This window comes from Camponotus floridanus, unplaced genomic scaffold, assembly GCF_003227725.1.
Source record: "Camponotus floridanus strain SB8 unplaced genomic scaffold, Cflo_v7.5 scaffold1, whole genome shotgun sequence".
NCBI lineage: Eukaryota > Metazoa > Arthropoda > Insecta > Hymenoptera > Formicidae > Camponotus > Camponotus floridanus.
In genome coordinates this window covers 5,912,287-5,932,259 of record NW_020229214.1, presented here as the reverse complement: position 1 = coordinate 5,932,259, position 19,973 = coordinate 5,912,287, and the positions used below count along the sequence as shown (strand labels likewise).

Genomic DNA, 19,973 nt, shown 5'->3' with positions numbered 1-19,973 from the left:
AATAACATGGTATACTTTTGTAATATTAAGAAAGGAAGATATAATTGATAAATGTTGCAGTAAATATTGTAATTAATGAGGTAGCTAATTTCCATATACCTGTATTCTTTCAAAATAAATATTGTAACATCAAATTAAGCTCTTGTAAATTGATATTTCTGGCAGTAAACATTATAAATGATGGAGAATTAGTCTTACTTAAAATCGTATTTTTTGTCGGGATAAAAAAACGCAAAATTTGAAAAGATTTTTTACATTTATATTTTACATAATAGAGAGTGCATGTGATATTCTCTGTTGTGCACGACAAGTCTAGTAAAGCGAGAAAGTGGTGAGGTCCGTTGAACCCCCACGGTACGTTGTTCAAGGATTAATAAATAATGAGAAAAATCTCGCCGAGATTGCGGCAGCGGCACGCGTTTCTCAGTAATTCAAGCAACGCGCCTGTTGGCGAACGTATTTCTCCGTAAGCTCCTCTTTAAGCTGCATCGTACTGTTTATGTGACCTCGCTCGACGAAAAAGCTCGACCAAGCTCGATATCGTGTTCCAGGGTCTCACGAAACTTGTGCCAAGCGTACAATAAAGAGATGCCTTGCTCTCTCGCGGTCACTTCCTCTAGACTTTAAAATTTACCGGACCGAAGTTTTTTCCTCGCGTAATTAATTAGGTCATTAGAGCATTTTTTTTAATGTCGCGGAACACAATCGCGTGGCAAAATGCATTTTTGCTGACAGCCACTATTCCTTGACGATAATGTCAAGCGATGTGTCACTGTCCGAACAAAGAATAATTATTGAGAATACTTAGGCGAAATTTGATTATCACGGAATTCTTGTCACGAAATATTGATTTTAAATTTTTCAACCCTTTTCATTTTATATCCATGTCAGCATGTAGACATTTTCGTTTTTAATTAATTATTATTTATCTGTGAAATTCAGAAAATACTGTAACCGATTTGTTTAACGTAATTCCATATGAATCGATTGTACTATTACAGTATATCGAGTATACACACATTGTATAATATCAAAGGATTAAAATTTATTTTAAAGGTAATGGTATATAACGCAAATGTATGAAACATAATTGGAGTGTCTCTAAATACATAAAAGTATAAATTATCTGCAATATCGAAATCACAAATATTTTATATATAGCATACGTGTAATGATTAACTATTTTACGTCTATTACTTTGTAGCTAAATTGTACATTAGCACCGCATTTTCGCTTTGATCTGCAGCAATTCGCCGAACATATAAAATGGATTTTAATAATATGAATATATGTGTATATATTTCGCTACTTTAGAATTAAATGAAATCTCATATGTGAGAGATAGTTTCATTTCAAACGCACTTTATGCAAAATTTGCGCGCATTTACAGTTTATTATATATACGTATATGTCGAAATCCGCATTCACTAAAAAAACTAAGTTAAATTTTAAAATTTTATCTTGGAAAAACACATAATACACACAATACTAAGTTAACTTTTGTAAAGAAAAGAAGAAAAAAGAAAATTTAGTTTCTCTTTTTGAGCTATAAAAAGGCTAATTTATTTACGTACTGAAATATCGTTTGTATCGTTATATCGTTTGTATCGTTATATCCACTATTCGCTTTTGCGCACGCAAAGTATATAAAATTAACCTTCTTTGTCTAAATATCAAATCCAACTCGTGACCATTGTGAATCAACAAGCAACCCAGTTGAAGTTATATCACGCATGCAATGTGTGCATTCTGCATAAATCATGTGGTCCTAGAGTTTTATTGGTGTAATATATAACAAGATATTATAGCTCTTAATTTACAAAAAAGTTTTATTGTATCAAAAAAATGATATATCATTAATATATTCTCTCCATCTTTCTCTTTCCCTTTAAATGTCACTCACTGCCACTTTATAAATTTAAAATAAAATTTTCTCTCTCAAATCTAAGGGTATTATTGGAGTAATTGATGAATGTGAACGAATAATTTTATATTTTTACACGTAAATTTAATAAATATGTTATACTATGAATATGCGGCAAATGAGATATCACTCTTATGTAATGAGATATCGTAAATGAAATATCATTTTTATTAAGGCCAACTGTAAATCTTAATTAGTTTTATTATTAATGTTATTAATGTTGATTATAGCTTGAATTTTATTACATTTTGTAATCATCCAATTTTTAAACATTGATCCACTTGAAATATGACACAAAAATATATTCCGATATTTGACAATTACTATACGCACATTATCATAAAATTGGTTTCCACAATTAATATTTCACATATAATTAATAGTTTGTTCAAGCACAACTAAATCTTTGTCATGAGACTGTATTATCAAGAATTTTAAATCAAACAATTTGTAGTTTAAATCCCGGTCAACGACACATTATGATATTAAACAGCAGATTCATATTCGATTGGTTAGATTAGTTCGAGGTATAATTAACCGCGAGAACCACCAACCCTTTAGATTGACTTGAATATTTGACAACGCAATGACGACATATGCAATTCCCTGGGCAGATTTCCGTGCTCGGAATATCTGCAGTAACGCGGTATTACAACGCGTTGTAACACAGGGTTTGATGCGTTGGACACTCTTCTTGAACCATTCGCGCTCGTAAGAGCTGTGATTCGGCACGAAATCGAGGATTATTTTCAGCCCGAGAAGTTTTATCTTTGCCACGATTCTGTCGAAATGGCCAAGGTATCATAGTCTTTGTCGATATCGATATAATTGGCGATGCCATAGCCGAAGTCGAACTGCGGACTAGATCGGCGACAGCCATAATGCATCCGCGCCGATGTCGGTGATGTATTCCAACTTGCTCGTGATGCCATTTAGATCATCTATGGCTTATACCGTTTCCATTATTGTCCTTCTTGGATAGGTATAGTACACTAGACTATTTTTATACCAATTCTTGCTTGTTTTCTCGATCGATATCAAAGTAGTTCGAACAATCAGTGTTGTAATTAAAATATGCAGGCAAAACAGAATGATTAATACGATTGACAATTCCGATGCGCTTTTATACTGTATAAGAAATTCTGAAAAATTTCTAATAACACAGAGGGAAAAAAGAAAAAGAGCAAGAGAGAGAGAGAGAGAAGAGAAAAAAAATACGTTAGAATATCTTTCACTGTTAATTGATAAACTCGTATAACCAATTGATCAATTGATAACGATAACTTGTTTTTCCAACATTCTTACTATTACATATACAATAACGAATAAATTTAACCAGTAAATGATATTTCAATGAGATAAAAATTTATTTCGAATATTTCTCAGATTAATACAAGACGATCTGCTTGTCGAAAAAATAACTTATCTATACATTTACACATGTATAACCGAAACTTCCCTTTACTAGAGAGTTATCCATGAGTATGAGATAAGCAGGAATTTGCTAATTCAAATCTGTGGTAAGCACGATGGAGGCCGAACCAGGCACGGTTATGTTAGTCGTGTCAACCAGTGAGGCTGGAACTAGCTTGGAATGAACGCTGGATACATAGATGATCATCTGATCCGGGATATTCATCCAAGTCCTGGCGTCGACGGTGACCGGTGTGTCGGCAAAGTTAACTAGGACTGCTACGACGGATGACTCGTATCGTCGTATGACTCCTAGAATTTTCTCGGTTACCAACACGGTCTCCAGAGAGCCTCGCTCAATGATGGGCTTCTTCTTCAATTGCGCCAGGGCCACGAATACTCTGTAGTGAGATATGCTCGCAGTTTTTTGCGCCGCTAAATTCAGAGTTCTGTAATTGCTGTTCACGGGAAGCCACGTTTTATTGCTCGTAGAAAAACCGGCGCTGGTGCTGTTGTCCCACTGGAAAGGCGTTCTTTCCGGATCTCGCGATTTCAGATAATATCTAAAAACGTAAATAATGTTAAAATTAATTAAATTAGTTAAATTAGTTAGTGTCGTAAAAAGTTATTTTTTAACAAATAGAATTTAAAATAAATTTATATTAAACGATACATGTGATATAAATATGTATATATTTAGAAACGTAAATGAGATTTATTAAGAGATTCTAAACAATTTTATTATTTATTATCAAAATAAATAATACATATTTTATACACGCATTATAAATAAAAGAATTAATTTAATAATTCTAAAAGCTACCAAGGCCAAAATAATTAATTTAAATTAATTATTATATATATAGTTAATTTAATTAATTTAAATTAATTACCTTGGCCTAGTAGCTTTTAGAACTATTAAATTAATTATTTAATTTTAAATCTCAATAAAAACCTTAAATAAATATATATACAAAAATTTTGATTAAATTTTAAGAACTGTAACTAATAATCTTTAGTAATAGTATTTTTGGTTTAAGTAATCGATTTTCTATTACATCATTAAATTCAAAATGGTAGTATAAGATATATAAAGCATATGCATTCACAAATACATTATGGATTTTACAAATTTGCTACGTATTATGTAATAGAATTCAGATATGTTTCTGCTCGTATTAATACCTGTCGGGTCCAGCATTACATCCGGCGAAATCCTTGGTTTCTTCATACGTAAAATTCCTGTCAAGCATGCCAATTTCGTCACCGTTGTAAATCACGCTTACGCCGGGTAAAATGAGCGATAATATGGAAAGTTGATCAGCCCGTTTCTCGCCATATCTGGAAGCTGCTCGATGATTATCGTGATTACCTACTACCCAGTTCGCGACGTACGACGGATCGTCAGGTATATTGTTTATCCAACGATCGATGAAGCGCTTAAAGTCAGGCGCGCTGGACTTGTTGTTTAGATCCGAAATAAACATGAAGTTGAAGGGCACAGTCGAGCCCGATGTATAGTACTTTATGGTTAAATCCAAATCCGCGTAAACCTCAGTCAAGATCATCTTTGTGTCGGCAGTCGCGGAGAAATCGTTCATCAGCTGTCTCCAGGTTTTGAGGACTTCATAAGTCTCGGGGAGATTTTTTGTATAAATATGATCCAAATAGTCGTAGTCATTATCTGGTACTCCAGGTGCGTTTGATAGGGGCTCATCCAGATAACGAGTATCCTCGTACATATAATTAAGGGCATCACAGCGAAAACCTTCTACGCCGCGTTTCATCCAAAATGTCAACACGTCCTTCATTTCTTGTCGCAAATCGGCATTATGATAGTTGAAATCCGGTTGTCCGACAGCGAACTGATGCAGGAAATATTGTTTTCGTACCTCGTTCCATTCCCAAGCAGAGCCTCCAAAGTTGCTCAACCAATTATTCGGCGGTCTTCTAACGCCGTTTACTATTTTTGCGTCACGCCAGACATAATATTCGTCATAAGGCTTGATCCGTTGGATGCTCTTCTTAAACCATTCATGCTTGTCTGAACTATAATTCAGTTCGAAATCAAGGAGTACTTTCAACCCGAGAGATTTGGCTTTCGCTACGAGTCTGTCAAAGTCGGCTAAGGTACCATATTCCTCGTTGATATCGGTAAAATTGGCAACGTCGTAGCCAAAATCTACCTGCGGACTGGTATAGATCGGTGATAGCCATAACGCATCAGCGCCAATATCCGCAATGTGTTCCAATTTGCTGGTGATCCCATTCAAATCGCCTATGCCATCTCCATTACTATCCTTATAGCTTCTCGGATAAATCTGATATACCAGACTGTTCTTATACCAATCTTTACCCGCTTTCTGGATCGGGACCGAGCCAGTCAGAGCGATTAACGCTGCAATGAAGATGCACGAGCGAAGCATGGTGACTGTTTGTCTCAATGATTTACTCTACGCTTTATATCGTGCAACGAACTTGTAAAAAATTCACAATTACAGATATATCCTATATCGCTTACATTTGATAAACTTGTAGATGTGTCTTATCCACATCTTATCTCTTAACTGATAACAAGATTCTTCGTAATGATGTTAGTGTCAAATGATATGGAATAATTTTATATAATATCCCTTCGTTTTTATGTTATATAATAGCGTGATAATTATTGCAATTAACAATAATTAATTTTTGCATTAGTTTAAGCTAGTAATATTTAAGAAGTATGTAAATTTAAAAATCGAAAATTATTACGTATACTTATTATTGTATCAGGCATATTTTCAACAACTTGATTATCTGTTATTCAATATGTGTGAAATTATTTCATTGTATTTTCATCGTGAAATTATTTAATCTAAAAACAAAGATAAGTTGATGCAAACACTCGTTCAAGTAATTATCGCTGGAATGCAGTTGAAGATAATCAATACATAAAATATTTTCCACACAAACATTTCACATTTGTTACATAATTCGTGATATACCGTTGATAATACAATTGTTTGATAATACAATTTCGCATTTCAGATTTCAAAATAATCTTACGCCACGTTTATGCGTGTTGGCATCGTAACTGCTATCGCGTCCTATGCCTAATTACACAGGTGGCTCGCCACGCTTTGCATTTCTTACTTTCTTTTACGACACCGTCGCGGGGGTCAATTTAATCTTTGCACGGGCGTCGAGCTTTCTATCAGGAATAAATTTGCTATTATCGCGAAATATCGTGAGCATCGTTGCGAAATTTTTTTTCCACGTCGAAGACCATTTTTCATTACCTTACGTGTATTGAGTATTCAAGAACGGTATGAAAATTTCGTCTTTACCTTCAAAATTCAATGTCATATTCTTTGAAGTAAACTTCATTCTGTACAACGCAATGACGACATATGCAATTCTCTGGGCAGATTTCCGTGCCCGGAATACCTGCAGTAACGCGGTATTACAACGCCTCGCCCCCACTTTCGAGGGGGCATCGATTACACGGGACGTTGCGGAGTTGCACGCTGACCTACCTAAGACCTTTATGATTCGCTTTTATACGAGTTTGTTTTACAGCATGCATAATAAATTGATAAGATGCTGAAGAAATGTAGACGGTTAATGCTTCACAGGATTGCAACTACCATGCGCTCGAATAAGTTATCGATTCTTGGTTGTAATATATGGCAATAGATGAACAAAAAGACCCTCTTATTCTCGCCTACAAATGAGAAAGAGAAAGAAAGAGAAAGAAAAAGAAAAAGATAGATAAAAGCTATAATTTTTAAATTTAGTACAAGTGAATATGGTGCAAGTACAATTTTAATACATAATTGTCTTAAAATTTTACCAAGCTTTAATTATATTTTCATTTCTAAAATCAACATGAAATCTATTGTATGTACAATTGTAATAATATGAAGGAAAAATACAAAAATTTGCGAAAAGATAGAAAACAAAAAATAGTAAAAGTAAAATTAATTATTATATGTTACTATAATTATTTTATAAAGCTCTATATTTTTCGTAGCAATCCATCAAAAATAAATGTAAATAACTATTTATAAACTATTTATAACTACTCGTATCTCTGAACACGATGTATTTTATCGGCACTAAAAGCAAAGTATGTCATTATATACAATTGCATTTGTACGTATCGATGTTATGCTGCTATGTCGTTATTTTTTAATATTTTATGTCCATAACTGTTGTTCAAAAATTGACATTCCTGTGATGTAACTGATATTTCTGGTGTAATATCAAATATGAATTTCATATATATCAGATTATCTCACTAATTATCACTTTGTTTTCAACTCTCGGATCCAAATAATATTGATTAATGTTTTTAATTAAAATATATATGTAATGTAAAATTTTTTCCGCTCTTGTATTATTCCATTATGTTCTTGTTGCAAGTATTGTATTTCAATTAGCATTATATTTTTCATTATGGAGGATGATAATTGCTTTGATATTTTACAAGATTCACACTAGTTTCTACCCCAACATAGAAATATTTTGCTTGCTAACACAGTATGTAGTCTTAAATTTCTTCCTTATCGCCGCACAAAAAGCTTAAACAATAAGGTAATAAAATTTCCACTTTAATAAATTCTTGCGAAAAAAACTTGATATACGTATATCAATGCGTTATCTATGTAATTACATATGTACATGCAAATACATGTATATAATTATTGATTAAATAACATAGAAACTTTATGTTGAATATTAGTAAAAAAGAAACATCTCATAAAATTAATCTTTATACACATTTCACTGTTGATAAAAGGTTTCTAACCACTTTTCGAATTCTTAATGCAAATAATTTAGTTTCATGCCCACGCATATTTTCGCTGTCACGATGCACACACAGAGTTTACTGGCTCGTTTCCACCACGTTAACCGTCTAATACGTGAACACCTCAAATTCGATTTTAATAAAGTTCGTTCGTTAAATCTCTTTGTGCTAGAATTTTATTGATATATCGGGAATAGGAATTAGACATAGGGATCGATTCTTAGCATTATATGTACATGTGATACACATTTCTAAAATTTTGGCAAGATTAAAAATAAGTTAATCGAAAAGAATAAAAACACAAGTATGTAAATTGTTAAAATATCGAGAAATAGAAGAGGTTGTTTTCCTTGTAAAATTATGCAATAATAATTATATTTGCACTTATAAATGTATTCCAACAAGATATAAACTATGCAAATCGGATTTACCTAATCCTTTAGACTATCCACAATATCAATATAATCTTCTTTGCATATATAAATATACATCTATTTCTCTTTGTGTAATTTTATTATATGTATATGTGCTCTCTGTTTAGCAGATAATCAAAGAGAAAGACATATTTTTAAATAAATAATACATATACGAACTATTCGTATATGTATCTTTCATAAAATCTAGTGATTGAATTTTTTAGTAATTACAATTTTTCAAAGAAATATATTAAAATTCTACATATCGTACAATGACCTTTTTATTAGACTATTAATAGTTTGTGCACGCGATCTTAGCTCACGCCACGAACGTTAAGGCGTTTAACATAATCGGAAATATATATTAAGAAAATATTGTATTATAAAAGCAACTGTAAATATTAATATATGCAAATATGATCGGTAGCTCTTCTCTTATATATGAACTATTTATTGTCTTTTATATATACATATATACGTTATCGATGACACTAATTTAACTCTGTAAGGATATATTTCATTTTTAAATTCATGTGGAAAGGAGATGCTAAATTCTTTGTAAAATATATTATGTATACATTTAAATATTCATAATTTTCCTCGATGTAGCTTTAATTTTGTCATTATGATTTACATTGTGTTTTAAAATGAGTAGTCTCTAAAAATTTGTTCAAGCATGTACATATTCATATTTGCGGATTGTTTCAATTAGAAATTTCGATGTGGATATATAATATATATCTTCATATATATTTTGTATATATGTATATACATTTTTATAATATATTCTGAAATCAGTTTCAGTTCAATATAACGAAAATTGGCCGAATATGCAGACTGATAATTGCCAACAAAATGAAAATATTTCAATAATTTATTAATCAAGGGACATTGTTTAAAATACAACTTTTACATCGCGACATTTTTTTTCTATACGCGCGACGAACAGCATAAGAGAATTGCCTGCGGCTATCGCCGACACAAAATGTTCCAAACGAAACTAAAATTAACTGCGCGGCCAAAGCGAGACCCGAAGCCCATTTTACCCGGCGGCTAACAGCGTTCTCCTAATTCCGTTCTCCGTGTTTCCAGCGCCGACGATGAAACCCAGATCACGCCGAAAATTAGTTTTTCTATTGCATCAGGAAAGAAACATTTTTCGCACACTCTTAAAAAAAACTACACAAAAAAAAGGAAGATGGAAATAAAAAATAAAAGCATCGAAACTAATCTTAATATAATTTTGTTCGAAGATTATTTATCTCCTCTCTTAAGATTTTAAATTAAACAAAACTCGCGAAGCAGTCAATGTTCCAAACTCACTCATATATAATTGGTTAAAATTTTCTTTTAGAGAAGAAATTTTAATTGAAGTTATGGCCATTGCGTTTTGTTTTACGTTTACATAATCATATTTTCTTATCTCACTTGAAATTTATTAAGCTTTAACATATTTTATGATGTTGCACGGTGATATGTTACAGTTTCATCTGCATGTGGAGAAATGGAAAAAGAGAAAAAGAAAAATTTATAGTTTTAGAGGAGTGTAGACTATTTCTCATTGCATTTTTAGAATTTTTAGATTTTCATTACATTTTTAGAAAATATCAAAGAATGCATTTCAACTTTTTCGTATAATTTAACTTATTATATTAACGTGATGGTTAAGAAAAAAACCTGAAAAATACTTTATCCTTTTGATTGAAAAATCAGCATTTTTTTTTATATAAGTGCAGATCTGACCATAAAGAGAAACCGAAAACATCCTATAATATACGCAAAATATAAACAAATTAATAGATCGAGCTATTAAGTGCTTTACACATATTACTGTTTTTTCTCAACCACCGATGAACGAGATTATCAAACATTAAAGGCGACGTCATTATAATTTTGTCCGAAGTAAGAGACGAAAAAGGGGAGGGGAAGGAAAGGGAGCAATAGACAGGTTCACCTTTGGCAGCCATCGAGAATAGAGCTGCAAGGTTCGCAAGCTGTGAATAATAATAAAAAAGAAGGGAGAGAAGGCGACGAAATCGCAGATTTAATAAAGGCCGCTTGAGAGCGTGCTAAGCGAAAACCGATTTCATTATAATATCCCCTTCGTCGATTCGTTCGTGTGTGGCGCGCGTTGGATGCTGACTATCGTCAGATCGCGCCTCGCCGTACTTTCTTTCATGCTTTTTCTCCTGCCAGCTTTCAACGTCCGTTTCGCTTTTTCTTTCATGCTCGAGAAAGCCTAAGACGCGTCAAATATGTAAGAAATAAATGTCAAAAACGATAAAGGAAGGTTGTATCAATTGTAATTAATATCAAAAATGTAAAATATTTGTTCCTATATTCATATCACGACAGAAATTGTAAGATTCGAAAAAAAATAGCGAGGCATGTTTACTCGAATTTAATTAATCGACATTATTGATAAGCTTAATAATGCGTGCAAATAAGTAGTTGATGATTTTGTAATTTTTTAACACATTCCTTCTTCATTGCCACTTTTCCAGAATAACATCATTCGCATAACGTGCTATCGATAATTAAGAAAGTTTCATCATAGCTGGAAGGTTTCGATTTTCCATCAGCTTCGTACCGCCCTATCGTATCGACGCGGATAAAATCTAAACGCCGACGAGGCGCTGCAAGTAACGTGATAATTTCCTTTCACGCCTTCCAACGCTGTCAAGTATAGTAGCGAGTATGCGTCAACACCATCTTTGATAGTTACACCCTGAAGATTTACGGACTGATGTAACTTTGTATGCATTTTAAATTTTCTATAGCGAAATAGAATCATACGAATAATCTTTTCATCACGAACGATCGAAATTCGAAAGAATTTCGCGATTCAAATATGAGCGATAAATTTTAGAGATAATGTTATTCTTCCTTTGTTCTCTTAAATCGACGTGACTTTAAATTTTAATTGAAAAGTGGAAAAAAAGAGATATTTAAAGTTTAAACATTAAAGAAATTTAAACGAGGAGAAAAGGAATTCTTGTCAAATTAAATTTTTACTCAAATTAGAATTGATAGGAAAAAATACATTAAATACATTAAATATACAGCATATTCAGCAAATGTGCTGCTAAGTGATGGATCATGAATTTAACATTTATGCGAATAATTCTGTTAAACTAACCGCAAATAACAAATTCGTCAACTTGCATTACTTGCTTCAACATTTCGAGTGCTTCAATATTTCGAAATGGAAAATTAAATTTTTACAAGAGATTTTAAAATATATTTTTAAAAATGCAAGGAGAATAACAACTCCGCATTAAAAGATTAAAAATCATTGTTTTAAAAGATTATGAAGGACGATAAATAATTCTTTCGCAATTTTCTGAAATAATGACCGTATTGCATGTATTGCTATATTGCATAGTGAATTTAAGAAGAATATGATACCGCGAAATTTACATATGTATAATGAACTATATGTGTCTATGTTAACGTAACACACTTTTGTATTTATCCTTCAATAGTGAGGCGCGATTCTGACGCATAAACGCTCGGAAAAAATGTAAATAACATCTACTATGCAAAGAGTATTGTCAAACAAAATTGTAAACAAAGGCGTAAATTGCGGATCCCAATGGGATTAGAGAAATGCATTCTCATAAACGAGAAAGCAAATTTCAATTATTAAGGATTAAGCTACTTTGCTGATATTAACGTATTTATTAAGCATATTAAATTCCTTTTTGATTTCCGCTGATACGTTACATTCTTATCTTTAGCAATTGCGATGGAAAAACAAATTAAAAGTATTTTATTATAAATTAATACATGTATAAATATAAATATATAAATTTTCTCTTGCTTGCACAATTAAAATAATATATGAGCCTGCGATTAAATAAATTCTACGAGGATGAATTTTTCTGCCAATCGGCATTATGTCGAATGGTATTAACTAATGAACTAGAAAATTAAGAGATGAGATGTAATGTGATACACCATAATGCGATAATCACATCGTGGGATTGTATAATGGTAATGCAAATGACAACGTGCATATTAACGCATTTTTATATTAATTTGACGCGGTCGCCGCCACTCACACACCTCGTCCAATTGTACACCAGTACATTAATTTGCTAATATTAATGCATTTTTTCGTTAGCGACCTCGTTATTTTACTTACTCCTATTTATTAAATTTTCATAATTCTCAACGAGCGAACTCATTAAAAAAAAGAAAATTATTCAATTTTAATCAACGTTTAGACGTGCGTGACATTTACATACCTGTGCCAGTAATGATACCGGTTCATTAATTAGGTATCATATTACATCTTTCAGGGGATGTCTCGTAATCGCATTGTTAAATATGTAGCCGCGCTGAAATTTCTCCGGTGGAAAAAAGAGAGCTGAAATGGTGCAAAAATATATTTCCACGAGCGTTACGGCTGATCGGATTATGGAAGAGCTTTCCGCTACACGCGCAGATTACGATACGTAGCCGTGTAATATTGATATACCATGTTATCGATGGTATCGCACATTCGCGTTGGGCAACCGCGTACTTGCTAAATCACCGAATAAAACAATGCATTCGCGCTGTTAAAATCAATTGGAGAGATACGTAAACATTCTAACAAATTAATCACGCAGTTTGTACGCTTATCTTACAATTACTTTCATAATTAACCGCAGTTGTTAGCGCGGCGTATCTTTCTAACTTAATTCTAACAAAATCATTTTCAATAATCGAATATATAAAAAAATTGTATTTGTTACATATAAATTTGTTTTGATGTAAAATTTTTTATTTTGAACGGTGATCAATTTTGTAAACGGAAATGTCGCTTTATCGGAGAAAATTATTGAATATTATTCTCGCTTCAACTTTTATGCTCACAAAAAAATATCTAAATTTCGTAAAAAAAGAAAATGTAAAATATAAAAACAAAAAATTTGATGTTTATTTTTTATGAAACATGTAGATATATAATTCAGAGTTTTAATAATTTTAAAATATAATGTCTAGATGTAACAAAATTGTAAACATTAATTTTGACGAGCCAGAATTGTATGACGGATGATCTCATATGTCTTTTCTCTGCTTAATCCCCAATAAAATTCACTCGTGAGATATATCAACTAATTCGGATCATTTTGTGCAAAACTCCTCAGAAATAGAAGTCTGAAGCCGCGCGAGAAACGCAGCGCATTAATTACTTCGTTTCGCAACCTCTTTGGCCGTCACTCAAAGGCACACGATATTTTGCGATGGGAAAGAGAGAAAATCTCAAAGTAACGAGCCTTTCCTCTCAAACGCCAGGAAAGAAAATTCGAAATAAACCATAGGAATAATTTACATAACAGAGATTTTGATGGAAATAGACATTAAAGCGCGAATATTAATTATGATGGGTCTTTATCTACAATATATTTCGAGACGTAGGCTCAAAAAACGATGGATGGAGAGAATATCATTGTCCGGCCATGAGGTCCGTCAAATTTCATTTTGAAACCGGCAACGAACCCTGCGTGTGGTCGATCGTGCGTTGGCGCGACATAATGAAAGTCGACGTAGCTTAAGTTTCGCGCCACCATGTCGATGATAACCGGCCTGACGAGCGTAAAATTAGTTTCCGATTTCATTAAAGCGTTTGACCGAGAAACGAGGAAGGGAAAGGGGAAGAATCGATTCGTAGAACCCCGCCGTTATCACTATGCGTCTCTCTCCGGTTACGGAAACAACATACGTTTGCTATAGAAACAAAAGTGCGACCGCGATCTCGCGTATCATTGCACGGATTGCAGGTAACATTCGGTGAACTTGGCGCAATATATTTGCAGTACGTGCGATGCTTGTGTTAAGTCAGGATATATAAACGTAACACGACATCACGTGAACTCATTAATAAATATGTGAACATCGCGGTACCATATGTACACCGTTATCTCAAGATAATATTTGGAAAATATATTGTAATATTTGGAAAAGAGAATACATAAATATTTTGTCGAAAAACACAACAATATGAGTGAAAATATGTAGACACGTTGAGATATTTTTATGGAGATGGAAAAAAAATGAGGAAACATGCTTGAAAAGAGCTGTTATATAATTATCGTCAAATGTTATAGAAATAATATGCAAAAAGTGACATTAGAATTTAATAGAAAATTAATACAATATAGTTTTTAATCAGGAATTGCCTGTCCACTTTTATTTTATTTAGGTAGTTTAAGATTATGTAATATTTTTGACAAACGTCACTAAAATATTATAACATGTGGAAAAAAAATATTACTGTTATTAATATATTGCAAAAAAATGTCATTATATATAATAGAAAATTAATAACGCAAAAAGAAATATATTACTATTTATTCACAAAATTAATATAATTTTAAATTAGAACTTCTAATCTATCTACGTAATCTATCTACTTTCGATCTGTTTTTTGGTTCGAATATATTATAAAAGTAATATTTCATAAAAAAGTTTATTTTCTAACCAGGACTTGTGTACATATATATTGTTTTTATTTATCTATATGTTTTCAGTTTGTTTTTCATAAATTCACGAAAATATAAGAGACAATACCATTGCAAACAATACCATTTCATAAAAAAATTAATTTAATAGTAACTAATAAAATACATAAAATAATATCGATTCATAAAAATATAAAATATATTTTAGTCATATATATATATATATATATATATATATATATATCAAGATATATATATATATATTTTAATCACGTACTCTTTTATTTTATTTACATGCTTCCAGACTGTATTTTGTCAAACATTATCGAAATATAAACAAGCGCACACGGAAAGCAATATTACTACTTAATAAAAAATAATGAATATAAAATTATAAAAATGTATAAATTACAGAAAGCAATACTACTACTTTCACAAAAGACTTAGTATAATATATTTTTAGTCAGGACTTATGTGCAAATATATCTCCTTTAATCTGTCTACATAATGCTACTACCTCGGCTACTACTATCTCTGTACTTTATTTCGTCAAACATTATTTTTAGTCAGGACTTGCACGTACTCCTTTATTCAATTTACGTGCTTCCAGACTTTATTTTGTCAAACATTACGAAAATATTAAACTAGCGGAAAACAATATTACTATTTCATAAAAAAATAATATAAAAATTAATAAATTACAGAAAGCAATACTACTATTTTATGAAAAAATTAGTATAATATATTTTTATTCAAGACTTTGCAAGTATACCTCTCCGTTAATCTATTTACTTCTACGTACTTCATTTTGTCAAACATTATTTTTTAGAACTTGCACGTACTCTTTTGTTCAATCTACGTGCTTTCAGACATTATTTTGTTATAAAAATGATAAAATATAACGAAAACAATATTACTACTTTAAAAAAATAATAAAATAAAAAATAATAAAAAACAATATTTTATAAAAGGATTAGCACAATATATTTCAGTCAGGACTTGCACGTACTTTTTTATTCAATCTACGTGCTTCCAGACATTACCTTATCAAATGTTACAAAAATAATAAAATATATCGAAAGCATTATTATAATTAAAAAAAAATAATATAATAAAAATTAATAAAATACAAAAAGCAATATTACTATTTCATAGAAGAATTAGCATAATATATATTTTTAGTCAGGATTTGCACGTACTTTTTTATTCAATTTACGTGCTTCCAGACTTTGTTTTGTCAAATATTACAGAAATAATAAAATATATCGAAAACAAAATTATAGTCATTTAAGAAGAAAATAATATAATAAAACTTAATAAAATAAAGATCTTATTTCATAAAAATATAATACAATAAAAAATTAATAATGCTCAAAGTATTATTTTATAAAAAAAAATAATAATATATTATTCAAATATAATTTTTTTATTCGGAAATTGGATATATATTTTTATTCTACCCACGTGCTTCTATTTTTTAGACTGTCTTTCCCCAAACATTATACATTATGTATACTTTATTACACTATGTATATTTTATATTGCTCTGTTTAATACTGTATTAATTTTCATTACAGAGAAAAGTAAGCTGCCGCTTGCATCAATTATAATGTAACAGAGTACACGATATACAAAGTTATCAGTGGTTATATAATTGAAGAGTTAATGTAGTCGTTTACACGTTAAACTTTCTAAAATTTCGAATTTCTTCTTGTGGAAGAACGTGATAATATTATATTATATAATTATTTAAATGCCTTTTAATATTGTAGGATATTACATAAAAAATAAAAGGCATCCTTTAAAATATTTTTATCGCAATTTATCCGCAATATTTTTTTGCATGCCATGTTAAATAGTAAGTCATCTTAATATCAACTTATTATTTATATATCTGCATCATATATATGTATATAATATATATATTAAAAATTTGATATAATATATTGTATATATACAATTTTAATAAATTATAAATATTATAAAAAGTATATAAAAGCCTGCGTGTTTAGTTGCATCCACAAATATATCTGACTCAAAAATGTATTATTCATACTCGGACGGATAGCAACTCTACTGTAACTGCGACTATGATAGTAATCGAATGTGCGTGCTACGCGACGTTATCTCGTATTCTGATTAGTGCGCCGCGAATTAGTACGCCATACGAATTGGATGGCTCAATTTTCCCGCTCGATGCAACGATATCCAAATTAGAATTATTTAAACTGCCAACAGATATACCTCCCTGGAGAGTCTCGGGCGAGTTAAACGTCTCACTGCCTTTACGACGCGACAAAAAAATTGGGAAGAAGAAGAAGAAAAAAAAAAGAGCGGAAAGGGCGGAAGGAGGGAAAAAAGCGAGAGGGAGGGAAGAGAGGAGGATGTAACTGCAACGATGAATTAATTACGCGCGACATTATCGCGTTTCTAGATTTCGAGAGCGCGAAATTCAGACAAGTTCGGAGGGTTCGACGAAGGGGATTTTACCTGCCGCCTAATCCCGAGGTCTATTTCCGTTCTCTCGCTTCCTCACCTCCCCCTCCTCCCCCCTCTCTCTTCTCCATCTCGCGCACTGCATTCTACTACATATTTGATTTATCTAGAAAGTTGTTGCCCCAGGGGGAAAGGCCACGTACGCTAGAATTGCTTCAGGAATACGCTGCAATCTTTCTCCCATCGTTGCTTTGTTCGCTATCATTTGTTGCAGCTGCTGTTCGTGCGCTTCATCAAATGTCGCTAGAATAACGCGCGAGCGAATCGGCCAAAGAGATAAATTGTAATTTTTGAAATTACGATTTAATGTCTATACGATTGCGCGATAATAAACAGTTGATACGACAATAATTGCGTGATACGATTACGTAGTAAATTATTAAATTACAATTTATCAAAATTCCTCGGAGTATAATTTCGGAGTAATTCTTCGGTAGTTAATCATTCGGAGTAATTCTTCGATAAATATAATTTTTAGATACGTGTCCAGGGAGTAAATATGATTTTTAGATACGTGATAAAATAAATATAAAGAAGTAAAATTCCTCGGAGTAAGTATAATTTCTACGATAAAGTAAATATGATTTTTAGATACATTATGATTCATAATTATAGACTCACGAATCGCTGCAATTCATTTCCTCCCTGTCGTGGAACGTTTCCTTCCTCGTCCATTCCTCGACTTTTCCTGTCTGAGAAGCTGCGATGATCGGTGACCCATGATGACCCATGATGATCCATTGCACATGTAATTGAGTCAATCAATCATCAACACTCGCGATGACGGCGACACTTTTTCTCTGAAATTTACTGTCGCTAGATCGACACTCGATCAAATATTGCTACAATAATCGTCCGATTTTACTTTTATTCACTCCCGACGAGATTTATTATCCGCAACTTATTCGAGATTTATTAATCGCGTTAGGTTAGGTTAGGTTATTTGTGTCACTCGCGGCGCTTGCATTAAAACACAATCGATATTTTCGCCAATATTTTTTCCTCGACACGAAATAGCACGAAATATCACTCGCATTATTCTCGCTTATTCACACTTATTACACTCGCTTATTCTGATTCGATGATCCACGAACTCGTAAAAGCGATCATTTAGCAAAAATTTTCTGAAAAAGGCATGCAATTGTGTGAAAGAAACTCGCCACTTGTGACGTCAGTCGCAAAGTCTCGATGATGCGTCCGTTCGCGTTGATTGATAAATATCGATCGCTATCTATTCTCAACGCGATTAAGACGATTGCTCGATATTTCCGGAATTTTCACAACCACGTAACGACGAGCGTCCGGCGATTGAAAAAGACGTGCAATTGTATTAAGAGAGCTTGCACTCGCCACTTGTGACGTCAATCACGAAATCTCAAGAAGCCTTAACCGTGCGCATTTACGTCGCATTAATTAGATATCGACTATCACTCGCGAGGATTTCGATATCCGATATTTTACTCGACACTCCCGAAATTCAACGATCACCATTTGATTAACAGAAACGCGATACGATTAAAGGGTCCATCGCCAGAGCTTTTACCGCTAATTCAAAGCTGCTAACTCAAGCATAGATGCGAAATGCATAGATATCTAATGCATGAGCATAGAACGATTGGCCAATCACGCGGCTAGTATGAAAAGTAGTAACAATATGGCGGCCCGATACTAGGCGCGTGATTGGTCAATTTTTTTAGTTGTGCAGTTATATACACAATCTATATTCGAATAGAGTTCATGATTCATGCAGACAGGTGTCAGGACTCTCGGCCAAAAGTGACGTAACAGCCAATCGACTTATCGTAATTCGATCGCGAATAAGTCTATTAAATTGAAAAGTGTCTCGTAATTAATGTCGTCGTAATCCAAGTAAATGTCGGATATTCATTTTACCAATAAAATTTTGTTCAATACTCGTCTCTCGCGATAAAATCATGCAACGAGGGAGCGCAGAAACGCTAAAAATCAAATAAGGTTCGTACGTCACTCGCAAGGAATGCGAATCGCTCACAAGCCCGCCAACTGTCAAGTTTGTCGTCGATATCGGATGACGCGACACGCAACGTTACGTTCGTCTCACGATCGCGGTTTTAATTAGAATTAATTAATTTCGTGTCGTTTTTTCGCGCCGAAAATGAATGTGTGCGTAAAAGTAATAAATGCGCACACATTCGAAAGTGTAATTAAACCGTGTATTGTGCGTGTAAATTTGCGCGCGCGATCGAGTACCTTTTATCACGATTTATCCGTGTGCGCGGGAGAATCTTCTTGCTGAAATTTCGAAACAAACGGAAATTGAAGAGTATCGATCGAATAACGAATATTCACATAACAGGTATTTAAACAGTTTGAAGCGTAAATTATTTTATAATTTCTCGTAATATTTTATCATTTGTCTTTCTCAAACATGTTCTAAAAGAATCAATAATAATGTGAATTAACAGAATATAAAATATCGAGAAACAAATTGCTTTTTCTAT

General features: G+C 32.3%; 2 protein-coding genes across 3 annotated transcripts in view; one reads left to right on the top strand and one right to left on the bottom strand.

Moving 5' to 3' along the window:
* The window catches only part of LOC105254730 (protein artichoke), a 164,881-nt gene that overhangs the window by 80,788 nt on the left and 64,120 nt on the right, over positions 1-19,973 (top strand). The window lies entirely within an intron of this gene.
* LOC105254727 (alpha-glucosidase) lies at positions 3,283-5,796 on the bottom strand. Its single transcript, XM_011263595.3, has 2 exons — positions 4,523-5,796; positions 3,283-3,900 (listed from the first exon to the last, which is right to left on the bottom strand). The coding sequence occupies exons 1-2, from the start codon at positions 5,761-5,763 to the stop codon at positions 3,429-3,431; spliced, it is 1,713 nt and encodes a 570-aa protein (XP_011261897.2). The 5' UTR covers positions 5,764-5,796; the 3' UTR covers positions 3,283-3,428.